At 54.4% G+C, this 17,421-nt stretch overlaps 8 protein-coding genes across 8 annotated transcripts; 5 read left to right on the forward strand and 3 right to left on the reverse strand.

Moving 5' to 3' along the window:
- Nucleotides 1-1,217: 1,217 nt before the first annotated feature.
- Nucleotides 1,218-2,741, reverse strand: CTAM01_06092 (uncharacterized protein; the record flags this gene model as incomplete). The annotated part of the gene is made up of 4 exons (XM_060522122.1): nt 1,218-1,534; nt 1,597-2,082; nt 2,139-2,355; nt 2,571-2,741. 4 exons carry the CDS (start codon nt 2,739-2,741, stop codon nt 1,218-1,220), a joined length of 1,191 nt encoding a protein of 396 aa, XP_060383312.1.
- A 1,470-nt stretch (nt 2,742-4,211) lies between these two features.
- Nucleotides 4,212-4,739, forward strand: CTAM01_06093 (uncharacterized protein; the record flags this gene model as incomplete). Its single annotated transcript, XM_060522123.1, has 1 exon — nt 4,212-4,739. One exon carries the CDS (start codon nt 4,212-4,214, stop codon nt 4,737-4,739), a length of 528 nt encoding a protein of 175 aa, XP_060383313.1.
- Nucleotides 4,740-8,088: 3,349 nt separating this feature from the next.
- CTAM01_06094 (uncharacterized protein) lies at nt 8,089-8,553 on the forward strand (the record flags this gene model as incomplete). The annotated part of the gene is made up of 1 exon (XM_060522124.1): nt 8,089-8,553. One exon carries the CDS (start codon nt 8,089-8,091, stop codon nt 8,551-8,553), a length of 465 nt encoding a protein of 154 aa, XP_060383314.1.
- Nucleotides 8,554-11,036: 2,483 nt separating this feature from the next.
- Nucleotides 11,037-11,360, forward strand: CTAM01_06095 (uncharacterized protein; the record flags this gene model as incomplete). The annotated part of the gene is made up of 1 exon (XM_060522125.1): nt 11,037-11,360. One exon carries the CDS (start codon nt 11,037-11,039, stop codon nt 11,358-11,360), a length of 324 nt encoding a protein of 107 aa, XP_060383315.1.
- Nucleotides 11,361-11,485: 125 nt separating this feature from the next.
- On the forward strand, nt 11,486-11,772 carry CTAM01_06096 (uncharacterized protein; the record flags this gene model as incomplete). Its single annotated transcript, XM_060522126.1, has 2 exons — nt 11,486-11,493; nt 11,553-11,772. 2 exons carry the CDS (start codon nt 11,486-11,488, stop codon nt 11,770-11,772), a joined length of 228 nt encoding a protein of 75 aa, XP_060383316.1.
- A 310-nt stretch (nt 11,773-12,082) lies between these two features.
- CTAM01_06097 (peroxin 8) lies at nt 12,083-14,212 on the reverse strand (the record flags this gene model as incomplete). Its single annotated transcript, XM_060522127.1, has 1 exon — nt 12,083-14,212. One exon carries the CDS (start codon nt 14,210-14,212, stop codon nt 12,083-12,085), a length of 2,130 nt encoding a protein of 709 aa, XP_060383317.1.
- A 529-nt stretch (nt 14,213-14,741) lies between these two features.
- CTAM01_06098 (uncharacterized protein) lies at nt 14,742-15,281 on the forward strand (the record flags this gene model as incomplete). The annotated part of the gene is made up of 2 exons (XM_060522128.1): nt 14,742-15,052; nt 15,161-15,281. 2 exons carry the CDS (start codon nt 14,742-14,744, stop codon nt 15,279-15,281), a joined length of 432 nt encoding a protein of 143 aa, XP_060383318.1.
- An 82-nt stretch (nt 15,282-15,363) lies between these two features.
- On the reverse strand, nt 15,364-16,462 carry CTAM01_06099 (galactoside O-acetyltransferase; the record flags this gene model as incomplete). Its single annotated transcript, XM_060522129.1, has 4 exons — nt 15,364-15,671; nt 15,761-15,858; nt 15,925-16,047; nt 16,263-16,462. 4 exons carry the CDS (start codon nt 16,460-16,462, stop codon nt 15,364-15,366), a joined length of 729 nt encoding a protein of 242 aa, XP_060383319.1.
- Nucleotides 16,463-17,421: the final 959 nt, after the last annotated feature.

Raw genomic sequence — 17,421 nt, forward strand, 5'->3', positions numbered from 1 at the left:
CTAAACTCCCAATAACGACGTCACATGAATGCAACCAACACTGCATCCTTTGGTTCCAGATACCAAGAGACAGAGAGAAGACACCAATCGAAATACAGAAATGAAATCTGTAACAGTGAACACGCAATCCTCGCCAGCTTGCTCGTAATAATGACGCCTTTTACATAAAATAAGGTGTGTAAAGATATTCACAGTGAAGAGAAAAGTACACAAAAAAAGCTTGAGCAAAAATAAACGTCCCGATCAGGCGCCGGGTTTCATTCAGCTAGTCACTTCAACTCAATTCAAGCCAACAAAGTCTCTCATGTACGGAACCAAGTCCGAAACCCGTTCGCCCCGTCTTGTCCCAGACGCGCGGCAGCCACAAGTGGGCGCGGGTTTGTCCATTTCCCTCCCAGATGCCTCCGTGTTCCCGCACTTTCCGCCGTCGGCCGATCTGGACCCCACGGCCGGGAGGGCCTGTAGCAACGACATACCATCAGTCCCAAAACCGTATACACCTTGCAAATGATGAGTGACGCTGACTTCACAGAGAAGATTTCAACCAATATCCATTTCACCCAAGAGATAAAGACTCTGTCTTTTTTTTTTTTGAAATCCGAAATAGAAAAACTTTTTTTGGTTCCGCCTGTATCCTATACACCATCAAATATGCGATGTGTGAATGATGAAAAATAAACGCCATTAAAAACAACCGCGGGGTTCCATTGCGGAAAGCTTCCCGGCATATAAAAACATAAAAATAAGAGACAAGTACTGCAGGCCGCCAAACCTCCCGTGGGGTATTTCCGCCGCCCAGTTTTGACTGTCCAAATTTCGAAAGAGACAAAATGATTTGTTGGTAACTTTTTTATGTCGTGATCGCATTTCCCCGTAGATGACCGCACGGCGCGGGTATTGAAAGCCATCTTGATAATTTTTGTTTCCCCTCGCTAGTGTTTGTTGTAGTTAAGGACGCCGCTATAGGCTTCGCCCAGAAAACAATCTCGCCGTCCGAATGCTGATGTCGTGTCGTCTCGGGTATCGAGTTGTCTTCGCTCCTCGCAAACCTCCCATGTTCACATGATTAAACTTCTTTTTTTCTTTTTGAATCAAAGACAGCGACCATGTAGGCCTTGATAAAACAAATTTGGACAGATCCTCCTCTTTGAACACAACGATCCCGGTCCACGTGCAGGTGTCGAGAATTTCGATTCTTTCACCGTGGGGGCGCAGGGTTACCGCATGTTGCTGGTATCGAAAGAGAATTGTGATGGGAAGGCCATGCTGGCGCTCAGCCCAAAGGGATCCCAATCAATGCCGGTATCCAAGAGCTGGGTCATGGAGGGATATGCACCCTGGGTCGTGTGGGTAGGTTGTGCTGGCTCGGCCTGAGACGTCATGTGCTGGCCGTGGCCGGGACCAACGGAGTTTGGCGAAGTCATCATATGCTGCGGTGCGTCGCCAGAGAAGCCGCTGGGATATGGCCCAGGCCCGCTTGGGGTGTCGATCTCGGAGTCTTCAATCATGTCCGCTGGAGCATCATACTCTTGTTCTAAGCTTGGTGTTAGGAACAAGACGGCAAAATTCATCAGTAAATAGCGCCGGTTGACTTACCTAGCTGCTCAATGTGGTTCTGGAACCCAGGTGTTGGGTAGTATGAACCGTTATTGCCGACGCGAGGAGGGCCTCCGGACATCATATGAGCTCGAGCGGCCGGGTTCATGGGACCCATGGGGCTGAGTTGAGACTTCATGGACGGTGCCATGCCAGGACGAAGCGGTCCGTGGTCAGAGGCTGCCGGTGAAAGAGCCTGCTGGCCTCCATACGGTGCCGTGCTTGATGGCGAGTTGGAGTGTGATGAAGGGGTGGGCCGGCCCTTTGGTGAAGCAGCAGAGTGGGCTGCTTGTATCGGCGGGGGCAGAGGGCTGATGCCGGGCTCCAGCTTCGGGGCGATGCTCGAATTGGATCGGCGAGACTGGTGATGTCGGTTCAGGATGGCTCGCTGGATAGGCGGTGGCTGGACCATATTTTGAGGAGCATGAGTCGGCCCCAAGTTGGGGCTGCCAGTTTTGGCACGAAGCTCAGCTTGAACATCGATGCCTAATGTACTGTTAATACTCGAGCATTCTCGACCAATTGACGGCGTGTCAACGTACCTTTCTCCAAGAGGATGCGTTCCAACAAGGAGTTTTTGTAGCGCAGCATCAGACACTCATCGGCAGCAGTGCGATGAGCGGCCTGAAGGTTGTGCAGGTTGGACTCATGAACACGAATGGCTTCCTCGAGCTGTTTGATGTACTCTGTGCGACGCTCGCGGAAGGCAGCTTGAGCCTGGCGGTTGCGTTGCTTACGCTCCTCGGAGGTGGCGTAGATCTTGGGGTATACAATTAGCCTTCCTCTTGAGTGGGAGTTGAGATAGGACCAAACAAGGTTTCGTCCCAGGTGAAACCTTAAGATTGTGTGACACAGACGAAAGTCTGGGGAAGTTGTGGTGTTGATAGAGAACAACAAACACCCGCAAAAGATCGCACACTTGAGTAAAGGTGTTGATGCTGAGATAGGCATTGAGGGAGTAAAGAGATACTCACAGGCTTACGGCCACCCTTTCGCTTTGGTTGCTGGCCCTCAGCAGCACCATTGGGATTATTTGAAGTGCCATTAGGCGCAGGCTGATGTTCGCCCTCGGGACTAGAACCCACGGTCTCTGGAGTATCCTCCTTGACGGGATCTTTGTTGTCGATGGACATCTTATCTGCCATGCCTTATCTGGTCCGGGGGTTGAGGCAGGTTGCCGGTCGGCGTTGGCGGCAGCGGCAGCGTGAGCGGCAGCGGCAACGCAAGCACGGGAGGATCTGTATCTGGATCTGGATCTGTAGATAGGACGCCGTTGTGACGTCGCGTGTTCCACACTCCCAGCCCTACGATGTTCTGGAAGTGTTCGTTGTATGGGTGTTTGGCACTTCTCGCGCGTGGTTGCGGGCGCAAAAGAGATGACAAGCAGGGACGGGGTCGTAAAAAATTGCCCGAAAAAGGGATATCCGGGGGAGAAGTTGCCAGTGGCGCCTACGAGCGCCCGCACGAGAATTGGGGCGAAACCGCCAGCGTGGTAGAGGGACTTTGAAAGGGTGGGAGAATCTAAACAGCCGCGAGATAAGGTACGGAGCGGTGCGCTGCTGAGACTGTGACTGGGGGGAAAGGCATCCAAGCGGGCGCAATTGAGCTTCAGTTGAATCTTTGACAGCTTGTTTTTGCCAGCCCAGAGATAAGGGACGCAGCGATGAGAGGTTGCAGTGTGTAAGGAAATGGAAGAGAGCGGCGGTCTTTTATGTAATGATAATAAACTGGCAGCTTGAGGGGGGGCGCACTCCAGCCATTCGCCTAGACCCAGACTTTGCGGCTTGCCAGACACCACCGAGCAGGGCCGCCGGCGTGGGAGTGGGCGTGCAGCGACGAGCGGAGAGGGGTGAGGGATGAGGGATGGATGGGATGGAATGGGTGACTGGTGACTGTGAGAAGAGACGGTGGGGATGGAGGGGATTCAAGGAGGAGGAGGGGGGTGTGGTGAGTACGGATACGTGTGAGTGACCCTCTTGAGAGGAGAGATCAGGAGAAGACTTCCGACTGTGAGAGAGAGGGAACGAGGGGGTGTGTGGGGAACAGGCTGTAGGCCAAGCTTGACCGGGTCGTTGTTCCTGTTAAAAAGGACGGGATGTTCTGCTTCACAACGTCCACACAACTTGACAGGATGGGACCTGCTTGTCTCTTCTCTTTTCCTTGCGGTTTGTGTGTCTTGGTTCTCTCCCACGGTCTTCCCCACGTTTTGGTGCAGATGCTGTGCAGACACACAGACAACCGGATGTTCAATTCGTATGGGTGAGAGGGTCAGGTCAGGCCTCTTTCTCTCACCTAGGGTCTCTGTCACTGGTTGTCTCGATCTTTCTAGACCAAGCACACACACACACACACACACAAACACACACACCACACACAGTTATGAGAGCTGAGTGGCTGGTTGAGTTGGATTGGTGGTGGCTGCTCCGACAACGTGAGAGGGCGAAACTGAGAGAGAAAAGAGGATCGGGTGAGCAGCAGCAGACGACGAACGATGAAGGGTGTGTGGTGGCAGAATCTGTTGCCTCTTTCTCTCTTTTGACGATCCAAACGCAGCTGGGGCCGCCAATATGTTGTGGCACCTTTGACGACGAACAGCCAGCAAGCACGAGACGACGATGCTCGTAGGATGGATGGATGAGAGGGTCAACGGGACGATATGTCGCTCCAATGGTGAAGGTAACCCAACAAGGAAAAGGGGAAACAGGAAGGACAACTCGGGCCTGGTGCTGGTGCTGGTGGATGGATTGCTGCAAAAAGCCTCCCAACCGATGCTTCGCTTCCCGAGCTCAGCTCCAACGACGATGCAGTTCGCTGGGCAAGTTGCGTGGATGCTGCGCCAGCTCAGTCAAACCCCGCTTCTCACACTCGCGGGAGAGGGAAGGGGGACGTGGAAGGTAAGAGGGGTCGTAAAGGTAGGCGTGCGTCTCTTCCCTCTGGGTTCCGGCTCTGGGCGTGATGATGGCTTGCTGCGCGATGTCGCTGTAGCGCTGTCTCGGCCTCCCGTCGTTCGTTTGGTTGTAGTCTGGTTGACGGCTCGTACGGATTTCAACGGCGTTTCGATGTGCCCTGCATCCCTTTTCTGGGTTCTCGCAGATCAGGCGTCCTATATCCAAGGACCAAAGGTCAAGTTCAATGATGTATGAAAACGTTTGGGACGGCCAGAAAAGCTTTTCAAAACCCTTTTCCACCAACAATCTGCACACGAGGTGGGACTCTTCTTGGTTATATGGCATTGGAGAAGCTAGGACGGGGTACGGAGTACTTGATTGGAAGTCACTTTTGCTGTCCAGCTGTTACTGCGTAGAATGCGCCCCCTCCAGAACCACACACACCCCTGGCCAAGTTTCCCAACTGGCATGTTTTTGTGGCACACAAGGCATTAACATGAGCATTCGTCCCGTGGAAAAAAAGGTGGGAAGCTGGGCCAGAAACCAAGGCACTTGCCTCGTCCTGTAAAGTGGGCAATTATTGGTCCAGAACCTCCGTTCCATCCAAGGCCAACCAGGGCCAAATGTGTCAGCGACGACCACCGGTCTGAAGTCTCTGGGAGGAGTCTGTGAGCAGGAGCCTGCCTACTATGTACTTCGTAGTGTGTACTCCATACACTAGGAGGAGCCTTAGGAGGTGGCTGTTGAGCTGTTCATCGCGCCCTATGCGATATTGTGCCGGGCAGCCTCTTTCCTTTGACGGCTTGACCAGTGACCACCACCAAAAAGCTTGAGTTTCTCGACTCTCATCACGTTCCTGAAGTAATTCGAGGCCCCGTGCCGTCTGACCAGGACCTGCCCGCACCATCTCTTGGCTCTTTTGGCTCCCATCTCCCTCTCACCCTCTCTTGAAGTCGAAGCTCAGGGAAGGGGTCATGTTGGGGAACCTTGCCCCCAATCACCGTCACGACACCCCCAAAAGAGGTTGTCCTCGTCGGATCGTTGCGGCAAGGTTCGAATACGGCACACTTTGCCAAGCCTAGACATGCAACGCAACACCTGCTCCGGGGAAACTAATTGCTGACTCGGAGACGTGAATTTTGCGGTTGCATTCGTGACAGACATGGACAATAGCCGTAGGTTGATGCGCTTGTGCGAACCTGATATCATACCAAAGGTCAACCAAGTCCATCCAGTAAACCGGAATCGAGGATCCATCCGCGCGTGTAAGAAAGGGGACGGCAGTAGGTACGGATACTCCGTACGGCTCCTCAAGATGCATCATTGATGCAAGATGCAATTGCCCGCCGTTGGACCTATCTGCCCAGGTCCACCGTTCAAGGCTGGCGGATTGCGATGGTCGCAGATGAACCCAAACAGTGATGCAATGTTAAACTTCCATCACGACCAATCTCCCACACTCCGATTCGGAGATGCTCCACAGGCACTTCCCTGCGTAGCCAAAAATTCGTCAACAGGGCCACCGCAAGACCCAAGTGACACAGACTGGTTCTGTCATTGAACCACGGTTGAGGCATCATCACCACGAACGACCATCCTTGGCGCAAAGGGAAAAGAGGTCATTTCACCCAGCCCTTCCAGACGCAGAACGTCCCAGGCCCAGGCGTGCCCTCGCGGCAGGCCGGCGTCGCTGGCGACTGGTCGCGCTCGCTGGGCTTGGGGTCATCAGACGAAGCTGGGGCCGGGCTTTGAACAGGAGCGGAGCCACGTTCACAATCGATCAAATTTTCAGATCACCTGAGCTCTAGCCAGGCATCCGGGCGGCGGAGAGCTCCAACCTCAGACCTGGTTGCTGTCCAGTCCAGTTGCGCGGCACTCTCACACACACCAAAAACCAATGCCCCTCCACCAATGTGGCATTTTGGAGGTACCTGCGCAAGATGTACCTCTGGCTGGCGAAACGTTAGAAACGTTTCGATGGCCGTCAACAAAACAAAGAGTGCGGGTGTGGTGGTGCCTGTCGGTCTCTGCGAAAAAAGCTGCGTAGATATTTCCGAGTTGTGTCCTCCAGTCGGAATGAGGCTGAGATGCGTGATTTGGGAATCGGAGCCCCCATGAACTTGAAGATAAGAAGCATCAAAAACCTATCCTTACCCCAGCTAATGATCGCCAGTTGGGGGGCTTCGACAAGGCAGAATGAACATTTGCTATCCGTAGACTGGCATCCTCCCCCCCCCCCCCCCACGGTCTGAAGGCTGAAGGCTGAAGCATCTGGTGGACAGTCTAAAAGCATTGGCATCACACCCAGGCTTCGAGCACGGCGGTACCGATGCAATGATCAGCGACGGGCAGCATTGGGAAGTGCCGTAGGTTGTAACAGCCCTGAAAGCGTTTTGCAGGCTTGTAGGCTTGCAGCACAGATTGACACGAATTGGCAGCCCCCAAAAGGCCTAGCGACACTTAGACGGTATCCCTGCGAGACTGCGCGGTAAGGCAACGTTAGCGACCACACTAATGGATGCCTGCCTCAGATCCTTGAGAATGCAGAATTTGCATCTCCGCGGAGCGCCCCTCTCCAGTTGTGACGAAGGCCAAAGGTCGGACGCGGTTGAAGTTTTGGTGTGGTGGTCTATCCTGGTGTGGGAAAGGTTTGGAAGAGAAAAAAGAATTGGCGGCCAATAATTGAACGATTTTGTTGCCCATTCAAGACAAAACGCACGCCTCTCATTGTTACGGCAGGACCCGAGCATTCGGGAGAGGGCAATGGCGGCGGCGTTTCGTCACACCTTCATTCGTGCTGCAGCTGCGATGTTGAAATATTTTTCCAACCCTCCGTCATGCTTGGAGATGTTCTCCAAAACAACCCCCAACGTTTGGTACACTCCAATTCTTTGGTTTGGGTTGGCGGCTGCGCCGACGTCGTCTGACTTTTCCGAGCATAGCCGCCAAAGTTCGTCTTTTCGCCAGAGATCGGGAGACCGTCACCAGGGAGGAAGCCAAGACTTGTCGGTTGCAAACGAATTGTTGAGTTGGCAGTCGATCAGACCGTGCAAGTGCAGTACCTTGCGTCGTCCGTCGTCTATCGTCCGTCGTGTCGTCCTTGAACACGGTGGCCGGTCGACGGTCAAGAGAGAAAGTCGCCAACCTCATTTCGTGGCTCCGTTCAGGTGACCGTCTGGACGAATTGGTCCTGGCGTCGGATCGGGGGTCCAGGTGGTCCGAGCCTCGGTACGTATCTGAAAAACTGAGCAGAACGAAGAGCGGGGACGCTCCCATGTTCTAGAAAAATTCTAGTCTTGAGACCAAACCGGGCAAGTTGCCAAGTCCTCCTAGCCTCCGAGTTCCGGACCATTTCCGCACAGCGCGGTCCTGCCATCGTTCGCCGCGGCATCCGAACATCGGAAAGCCAATGGTCTGACACAAAAGCCAAAAGGACCTTCCGCCGCGTCGCATTCAGTCGCACTCTTCCATTCTCCCACGTTCCCTTCCCTCCTTTCTTCCAGGTTTCCTGCAACGTAACTCATCCCATCCCGTACTTGGTACGCGAAGCCCTAGGGCGGGGCGCTCCCCTCTGTGCCAGTGCCAGAGCCAGTGCCTCTCTTCCATGAGGTGGTGGACCGCGCTGGTGGAGAATTCGAAGACGGGGAGGGGATTCCTTCAGACGCAAGTCTTGTCGTTTCATTGCCTCTTTGGGCCAAGCTCGTGGAGGTGTGTGGGAGGGGGTAGCTGGCCGCCGGCCACTGCTGCTCATGTCAGCACCTGGCACGCCGCACGTAGTGTAGTACTCCAACGGTCATCGCAAACACCATGTGCAGCAGTCAATAGTCTAGACTGCAGCGCGGTTACGTCGGTCAGTCAGGTGACGAGGTTGACGAGGATCGCAAAGCCCCCAGGTACCAACACAGATACCCGTCAAGGTTCGCGAGATCGTCATCTCTCGGGGCGCTGCGGAGGGGGTTCCGGGGAGGGCATGAATACCTGCAGGCTGCAGTACGCAGTAATTAGACATTTGGCATTCCATGGGAACCTTTGTCACGTCGCGATGCTTGGCTTGATGCCTCACAAATAAGCGTTCGGACTACATCCGTCGTTTTGCCAAGAAGTGTCGATGCCGCCGCGTCCGATGTTCATAATCTTCAGGCAACACACTCCAGTGACACCACCTCAATGTGAAACCTGGTCCGTACCGTGGGACGAAGAGAGATGGTTCGGGAAAATCTGCTCAAATCCCTTTCGTTTCTTCGGGCCAGGGTCGTTGTGTTTAGCTCTGTTCATGATAAGTTTAATGCTGAGCGAGACAGAAGTCAAATCGCTGTTTCGAGCAAAGAGAAAGTGAGTTAGTTAGTCGGTGGCATGTCGGGCAATTCTTGAACGTCTTTTGAGTAAACTAGGCAAGGTCAACTCTCCAGAGCTCTCTCCCAACTCAAGGGTCGGCGCATTGGCGGCTCAATGCCAACCATGGGTTTTCTCTATGTGAACCCTGTCTTCCGACTGCAGGTAGCAATTCTCAATTGAGTTGAATATGGAAACTTGCAACAGGTTCGGCTTTACGCTCGAGTCACCACGATGTTAATTGCCATCAGACTGGTCCAGAAACCAAGCAGTTCAGAGCCGTTTGAGGATCACAGAAAAGAACCGCCCTGTCAATGCACATTCCACCAACCCCAGACACGCCGCTAGTCATCCTAGTAACGGAACAACCAATCACAGACATGGTTCTGCCAGTATATACTAACTATTGGCAGCAAGAAAACAATCCGGCATGGTGTAGCGGTTAGCATACTCCGCTTTCAATCAATCAAATGATTCAAAGTCCCGGAGAGATCCGAGTTCGACTCTCGGTGTCGGAACACCAAATCTTTTGATGTTCTCTCGAAGTTTGCTTTTTGATGGTTGTTGGTTTGCATACATGTTTTTGGGACCGGCTTGGCCCAGAGCGACTCTGAGAGCATGAGATAGAGTTTAAATTTGGTGCCGCGTCTCTTGCCTCTTGACTTACATGCCTGTTACACGACTTGATCTGGGTGACATTGGGGAGACTCTTTGCTACTTGAAGTAGAGACATGCATTCGCATGCTTGCAGACTTGCCATGAGAAGTGGCTTTTGACTTTGGTCTGGGAAGAGCATTTTTACTGGGGGTTCCTGTCTCTTTGGTCCGACTGCGTTCAACACTGAGAGTGCCGACCGTCTCAGGTTCCTGCTAGAGGGCAATTTTGTCATCCAAAATTGCCGGACATTCCCTCGCTGTCCAGCTGAACGACCCAGAAACGTGGCAGGAGTCGTCGATCCTCGCTAGACCGTGATGGCAAACCACTGCCTTTCGATACTTCAAGTATCAAACCAATCTAAGCCAGCTTGAACATAGAGTGGCAAGATTAACAGTCCATGGTGTCCTGGCGACGGCCCTGGATTGCAGTGCTTCTCGACATATACTCCCAGGCATGATCATGTAAACGCGAAGAGAGGCGAGCCCCTGCTGATCCGACTTGAGGCTTCAGGTTATGAACTCGCTCTGACCACTGCAGGCCTGATATTATGCTGCTGAATCCCAGAATACTTTAATTTGAAGTTGAGGCGTGCGATATACCGACATTCACGCGAGGAGTATTCTCTGGAGCACATCTCCTACAAATGCAATAGTTTTGGGAATGAGAGATGCAAGGTCTACCAATCATTGCCATATGTTGGCATCCAAAACAGGAGCTTTCGCGTTACTTCTCTAACCAGACCAAATGCCCGCTCATCTTCTCTCCTTTAATGCGCTTCGTAGGGCATGGCCTTTTCCAGATGCGAGGAGGCATGGCAGTCATCCAGAGAGATGAACAAAATGAGCGCTGAGATACTGAAGAGGTATTTCCCACTGTCAAACAACAGTCATGTGCCCCATGGAACCTTGTAGATTTGATTCGCTTACGCGCAGGAAATCATGGTTGTCGAGCTTTTTCATCGGCTGTCGTCTCACTCTGTTCCTGTGTTACGCCGCGTTATCACCCCTATAGAAATCAAGTGAGAACTGAGTTTGAATGCGAAGAGGAAATCTACTTGCTCGTCCCTTGAGTATATCAAAGCAAGCTTCTCGGCTACGTGTCATCTCTCGGTTTCCTTGGTTCTGTAGAATCACTACAATGCAGCATCAATAGCCACTGGACAAATGCAAGACGGATCACGAGAAAAGGGAAACAAGCCATCACATCTTGAAATGAATATACTCACACCGATGATTATTCGGATGAGAAGGGGGGGCGGGGATGAAGCTTGCTCGTAGCCCGAGGCCGGTCCTTCCTCTAGACCATGATGTCTTGATCGCTCCTTCCTTCTCGCAACCCACAAAACAAAACCTTCTCTTTTTCTTCTCTGCCTCATCAAAGAGACATCTGTCCCCCAAGCAACAAAAAGAGATCGTACAGTCCTACAACATCTCCTTGTCCTCCACATCACTAACCTACGACAACTCACCTTATCCTCACCAACATCATCACCCATCCCTCTTCACAAACAAGGAAACCGTCACTTCTATCCATACACCTCGAGCAAATCCATCCCCTCAAAAAATGAAGACCAAACGAGCCAACGCGGCCAGAGGCCCCTCGGAAATCCTCTCCGACGCACCAGAAATCACCCGCCAGGAACGCATCGTCATCACCCGCCTCCTCGGCGGCCGCCAGTCCTTCCACGTCAACCCGCTCACGGACAAGGAGATGGCCGTCCTGAAGAGAGTCGTCCCGCGCCTCATCAAGGCGTCAAAGGACCCGCGCATGCCGGACGCCGACAGCTTCTTTGACCGCAACTTTGAGACGTACCTCTTCATCTTTGACGACGCGCTCCGGGTCGTCATGCAGTTGAAGAAGTGGTACGGACCTGTGGTGTCTCATTGATGTTGATTTGATGATGGTCGGCCTGCTTTGGATGTGGTCTCCTTTCTTGCACAGAGGAAGAGGGCTGGATAGCTTGCTTGCTTGCTTTGGCTACTACCCGTAGCATCTGTGGATTTCTCTTCTGAATGTTTGGGTAAGGCAAGAACATAGGCTATATTTCCTACAGCATCAAGCTTTCTAACTATTGGCTAGCAGGCATTCTACTCGTATTGGAACAAATTACAGACACCAAAGGAGCCTCGCGAGTACTGTGGGCATCGGGTGGAGAGCACGCCGGGCACCAGCCAGGGGAAGTGGGAAAACAACGTTGCAGAACCACGACTGTCGGGAGGACTACAGAAGCAGAAGCAGGGCGATGCATCACCACTACATACGACTAGCGAGATACAAATACGGAACATCAGTTCAGTGACAGTGGTCACCCTGTCCCGTGATACATGTCCATCTCGTAGAGCTCATTACGTGACGCTCACAGGCAAATTTGGATTCTGACCTCCTTCCCTTTTGCGTGAGACTTGCTACACGTGTCTGTACATCGAGTCCTCATATCAGAAAGAGCAGTCACTTGACACGTCACGGATGCGATGATGGTAAACTCTAGATTCGACAGTCTTGGCCTTGAACTCCTCCTGCTCATATTAATTTTTCATTCTACATGATATATCATCTCATTGCCGCTCAGATACACAAAATAAATCACACGCTTCTCTCTGACCACAGTCTTACAGCCTACTCGACTTACTCTCATCCATAATCGCACCACTCATCAACGGCATCTGCTGCTGCTCTTGCTGCTGCAGCAGAACCTGATCCCTCCCGACAACAAGCTCCCGCCCGCCCTTGGTAGTCCACCACGCAACCCCAATCGTAGCCCTCTCGACATCCATCTCGCCACTCACCAGCACCTCCCAGAACCGATCCCTCACAGGCCGCCGCACAGCCGGGTCCGCAATCTCGTTCATCGCCTGCGCCGTCAGCGTCAACCACTCCTCGACCAACGGCAGCGGCAGGAACGGAAGCGAATCCACCAGCGTCAGCACGAGCGAGCTCTGCTCCGAGAGGACCTCTGTTTGCTCGGCGGTCGCCTCGAGGCCCTTCTCAGCCTGCGCGAGCGCGTCGTGCGTGGCGGGCAGCGGTGCCGTGCCCGCGCCCAGCGCCTTGAAGCGCACCATTTCGAGGAGCGTTTCGGAGAGCTGCGGCTCGGCGAGGGATATGGGGAAGGGTGGCGAGACGATCTGCATGACCGTCTTGAAGGCCACGCGGAACTGCCGCGTCGAGATCTGCGCCGGGAACGAGGCGAATAGGGCGTCGATGTAAAAGGGAACGAGGGTGACGGTCAGGGCGCTATTGTGCGGGCACGAGAGCACCGAGAGGACGGCGCTGTGGGCTGCTTCAAAGAGCTCAACCGTCGTCGATGTGAGAGCACCCGTGTGGGTGAGGTAAGCTGTCGCCGGCCGGACGATCAGCGCGTCGCAGGCTTCTGTGAGCATGTTGAGGGGCAGGTGCTCGGCGACGTTGAGGTAGAACAGGTCTAGTGTTCTGTCGAGGGGGCCGGGGGGCACCACTCCTGCGTGAGGGGGCTTCGTCTCCGTGAGGAAAGAGACGCAAGCATCTCCGAACCGTGCGAGGATGTCGAGGGATGTGAGGTAGGTAAAAGTGTACGCCTGGAACGAGCTGGCTCCGTGCCTCGACGAGATGAAGAACAGAAACCGCAGAGTGAGCAGTGTCTTGGTCGCGACCTGAGGACCGATGACATCGTTCCTCATGCGCGGATCAAGAAGACTGCGCCCAACGATGGACTGCAGAACAGCGACCGTGGCGTACATTGTCTTCTTCAGCGTGCCCCAGAGGACCGGCCAGGTCCCCTCGAGCGTGTTGTGCTCCAGCCGCGCCGTCTCGTCCGCGGCGTCGACCGTCGACAACGGGTTGCGCTGCCACTGCTGAAATAGCTTTTGCGCAAACTCGAGCAGCGAGTCCTGCGCGTCGAGCACGGCCGACGAGTCCGTCGCGTTCGTGACGGCAAAGGCCGCCAGCCGGGACAGCGGTCCCATGCCGCCCATCAACGGCTTGCCCTCCAACGCCTGCTGCAGCCTGAACGACGGCGACGCGGGAGACCACTCCACGAACGGACCGTTCTGCTTGACGTCCCTCCGAACGTCCTCCAAGAACCCGCCGTCCTGGAACCCGTCCTCTCCCGTGATGGCTAGCACGGTGATGGGCAGCAGTGCGTTGTAGTTGATGGCGGACTGGTGAAACTCGGAGAGGAACGGAAAGACGTAGTTGAGCGCCAGTACGATGGACGCCGAGGCGAAGGACCCGTCCTGGCGCTCCAGCGCGAGGTTCGCGGCCGTGACGACGGCCTCTTCCAGGGTATTGCGCAGACCCCGCGACAACGAACGCTTATCGTTGCCCTCCATGCCCATCAGGATACCCGTCAGGACCAGCAGATGCTGCCACCTGTTGGAGCGGTCATCGGCGCCCTTGACCACGGCCCGCACCCACGTCTCGCTGCTGAGACCGCCACCCTGCCTCGTCGGTGTCGGTGTATGAATCGTGCGGGAATCATTGTTGGCGACCGAGGAAGCCTTTGCGTCGTCGAGCTCGTTCTGCCGCACCCGTATCGCGGCGCTGTTGTAGATTGAAATGATGCGCAGACTCGTGCGCAGGCCGTCACGGCGGTGCCAGATGGCGGGGGCGATGAGGAGCTGGGAGGTGAGGACGCCGAGGTTCAGCGGATTCGAGAGGGAGGTGAGGAGGTTCACGGTCGAGCCGACGATCTGGTCCGTCTTACGGTCGTCATGGACGTTTTGGTACAGCTGCAGAACCGTGTTGAGGAGTCTGTCGGCCGGCATCGTGTCGGGTCGGGTCGTGTCGTATCGTTTCGCGAGACTGGTGGATCATTCGACGGCTATGCTGGGAGGGAATTAACCATAGACGGGGAATAAAAGAAGTTTCACAACGGAAGAGACGGTGGTGGAAGGAAGGTGCGGCTGGTGATGTTGCCGGTGGATTGCGATATCGAAGCCGGTGCCGATAGCAGGACGTTCGGCGGGCGGGCGCATTTGCCGAGGCACCTAGAGACCGACGGGACACGCCCCTAAAGCCACACCTCGAGCTTACCTTAAGCTGCGCCATCCCTGCAACACCTCCCGCCCACCTCAATTGGCACCCGAAGATCGTCCACTCAACCCCAGCAACATCGTCACCGCGCGCAGGAACTGCAACTACCTACCTATACTAGGTACGCCAACAACCTCCGAAAACCTCGAACAAAAAGGCCAACGACCTCGTACTACCTACAACTCTCGCCGCCTACATCCTCTCCTTCTTCCAACGTCGAATCGAACCGGAACCGAAAAAGAACACCCGACACCCCGAACAATGTCGCAAACGGCGCGCGACTACCCGCCGACGAACTACAAGACCCCCTCGTTCCCTAGCATCAACTGGCAGCTCCGCGACCTGACGGACGACCACCGCTGGAGCCTCTTCTACATCAACGACATCTGGCGCTTCACCGTGCTATGGACGACGATAATCTACAGCGTCGTGCACCTCGGCGCGGCGGCCATCACCATCGCCATGCACACCAACAAGCGCGGGTCGCTGACGTACATCTGGGCCGTGCCGCTGCTGTACCTCATCGTGTCGGGCGTGCAGGCGCTGGTTGCGGGTAGTGTTGTTGGGTTGATGTGAGTTCTCTTTCTCGTATTTCGCACTCGGATCAAAGATAGGAGTGCAGAAGATAAACACAGAGAGACAGATAAAGAGAGAGGCTAATATGGGATACTGCGTCACAGCCTAGCTGCGGTTTACCGTGCCGGTTTCTTCTCCATGTCAACTTGGATCCCGTTACTATGGGGCGTCGTCAACGTCCTCGTCCTCATTATCGCATCCTTCACTATTCAAGGTGGTCTATGAACACGAATACGACATGAATACACATAAACACCTATACATACTACACGCACGATGAAAAGCCAGGCACGCGAAAACTGTATTACTACATAGTAGAGCTAGGAACGATCCTGTTTGGCACTTCGTCCGACGCCTTTGTTGTCGTCGGCTGCGACTGCTCGACAGTCTTGATTACCCGCGCCGGGTTACCCGCCACGCATACGAAATCCGGCACGTCCTTGGTCACGACGCTCCCGGCGCCGACGGTCACGCCCTTGCCGATAGTGATTCCGGGCAGTACGATGACGTTGCCGCCGAGCCAGCAGTCCTCACCGATGGTGATTGGCTTACCCGATTCTGGCCCGCGGGTGCCGTTGCGGAGACGGGGTTCCAGCGGATGTGTGCCGCTGTAGACTTTTTGAGAGGTCAGCTTAGGTAATTCGCGGGTCGCGGGTTGCGCCTGATGGGGTATAGTAGAAGGGAGGAGAGAGGAGGGGACTTACACGAGCAGTTTGGACCGATGAGGGTGCGGTCGCCCACGGTTATGAGACAGGTGTCTATCCATGTGCTGTTGGAGTTGACGTAGACATTCTCACCGAGCCTATAGGCGGTGAGTACGAGGCGCGCTTCACTTGGCTGTGGAGATCCGGGGGTGGATGTTACATACTTGACATTGTAGCCGTAGTCCATCTTTATCGGAGTATCGATCCACGGGTAGTCTTCAAGCAGGGCATCATCCTCATGATGGCGGAGACGTGGCGGAGGGAGAGGGATCGTGTCCCGGTTGATGCTGGGTGGGTTCTCAAGTCAGATCCTTTCACTCCTTATGCTAGGTACGGAGTATACATGAGGTAATGCAAAGTTGCGGGGGACAAGGGAAGCTCTCAAAAGGTCTGGAAAGTTGCCGATACCCAAATGATGCGGGGACATGGCGATACGCGCAAATAGAACCGGGGGGTGGAGATAGTGAAATAGAGAAATAGAGAAAAGAGAGAAGGGACTCACTCTTTCCACATGCCAACGAGGGTACGGCGGCTGACATCGCCAGCGTTGTTTAGCTTGTCGCAGGCGGCTTTGCAGCGTTTCCTGTCGGCGATGAGATCCGGGGTAAAGGCCCAGTAGAGCTCGCCGTTTCTCATGCGCCTCCTGTTTTCTTCCTTGTCGATGGTGCGGATGTCCATGGCTACGTCTTGGAGGATGAGCATGTGGGATGTGTCTTTTGTGCGCGGTCGCGCGTAAGGTATGTATGTGTAGGGGACGTAGGTATGAGTTGAAGTGTGTTTATGTTTGCCAAGCTTGTGTAAGGCGAGGTAAAGCGAGGTGAGGTGAGGTGAGGTAAGTTCAGAATGGGGGTCAGGGGAATCTGGGGTGGAAACAACCGACTTGTCGGTGAGTTGACAAGAAAAAGGATATCCACAGAGATGGACAAGGGGGGGATGAGGAGGAGGAATGTAATTGATGGATGGAAGAAGCGAAAACAAGGTGTTTCTATTGAAGACGGGGTCGTTTGGGAAAACCTAGAGCACACCCCACGACTTTTTGTATGATGAGGAGGAAGAGGAAAAGGGTCTCTATGGAGGAGTATGCAGTAGTGTAGGTACGGAGAGTAAAGTAGTGTGTATTGGATCTCGGATGCCAATTGCCGGCCGTTGTCGAGCTATGGCAGTAGTCTGGTAGTTTAATTCACGAGCTGGCAACCCTGAAGAAAGAGGCATTAAAGGATCAAGTGACCAATTGAAGCAATGGAGCTAGGAAGGAGAAGGGAAAGGGAAGAGAGCCCAGAGGCTACGCAGCAGAGCTAAAGGTGGATGATCTGGTCGGTGAACCCGAAGCAAGGTACGTGTAAACGGGGACGGGGGGGGGAGACGAAGAAAGAAGGGGACCAGACCTGGACCATGTTGGTTGCTGGTGCTGCTCCTCCCCAGTGCCCCCCCCCCCCTCCCAAAATGGGAAAAAGAAGCAGCTGCCAGCAACAGCAGTATTTTGCACGACACCTAAGAGCAGTCAGTCAGTGTACGAAGTATCCGCAGGTGTTCAAAGCGCATCGATGGCCGCGGGGGCTCCACGCACTTGCGTCACCCGCCCCCCTTAACTCGGCCCGCGCTCGCGCTTGGCCTTACCCGCGTCAACTCTGTGTGTGTGCACCAGACAGACACGACGCACT

The sequence above is a fragment of the Colletotrichum tamarilloi genome, assembly GCF_030869305.1.
Source record: "Colletotrichum tamarilloi strain Tom-12 chromosome Unknown Scaffold_16.1, whole genome shotgun sequence".
NCBI classification, from domain to species: domain Eukaryota; kingdom Fungi; phylum Ascomycota; class Sordariomycetes; order Glomerellales; family Glomerellaceae; genus Colletotrichum; species Colletotrichum tamarilloi.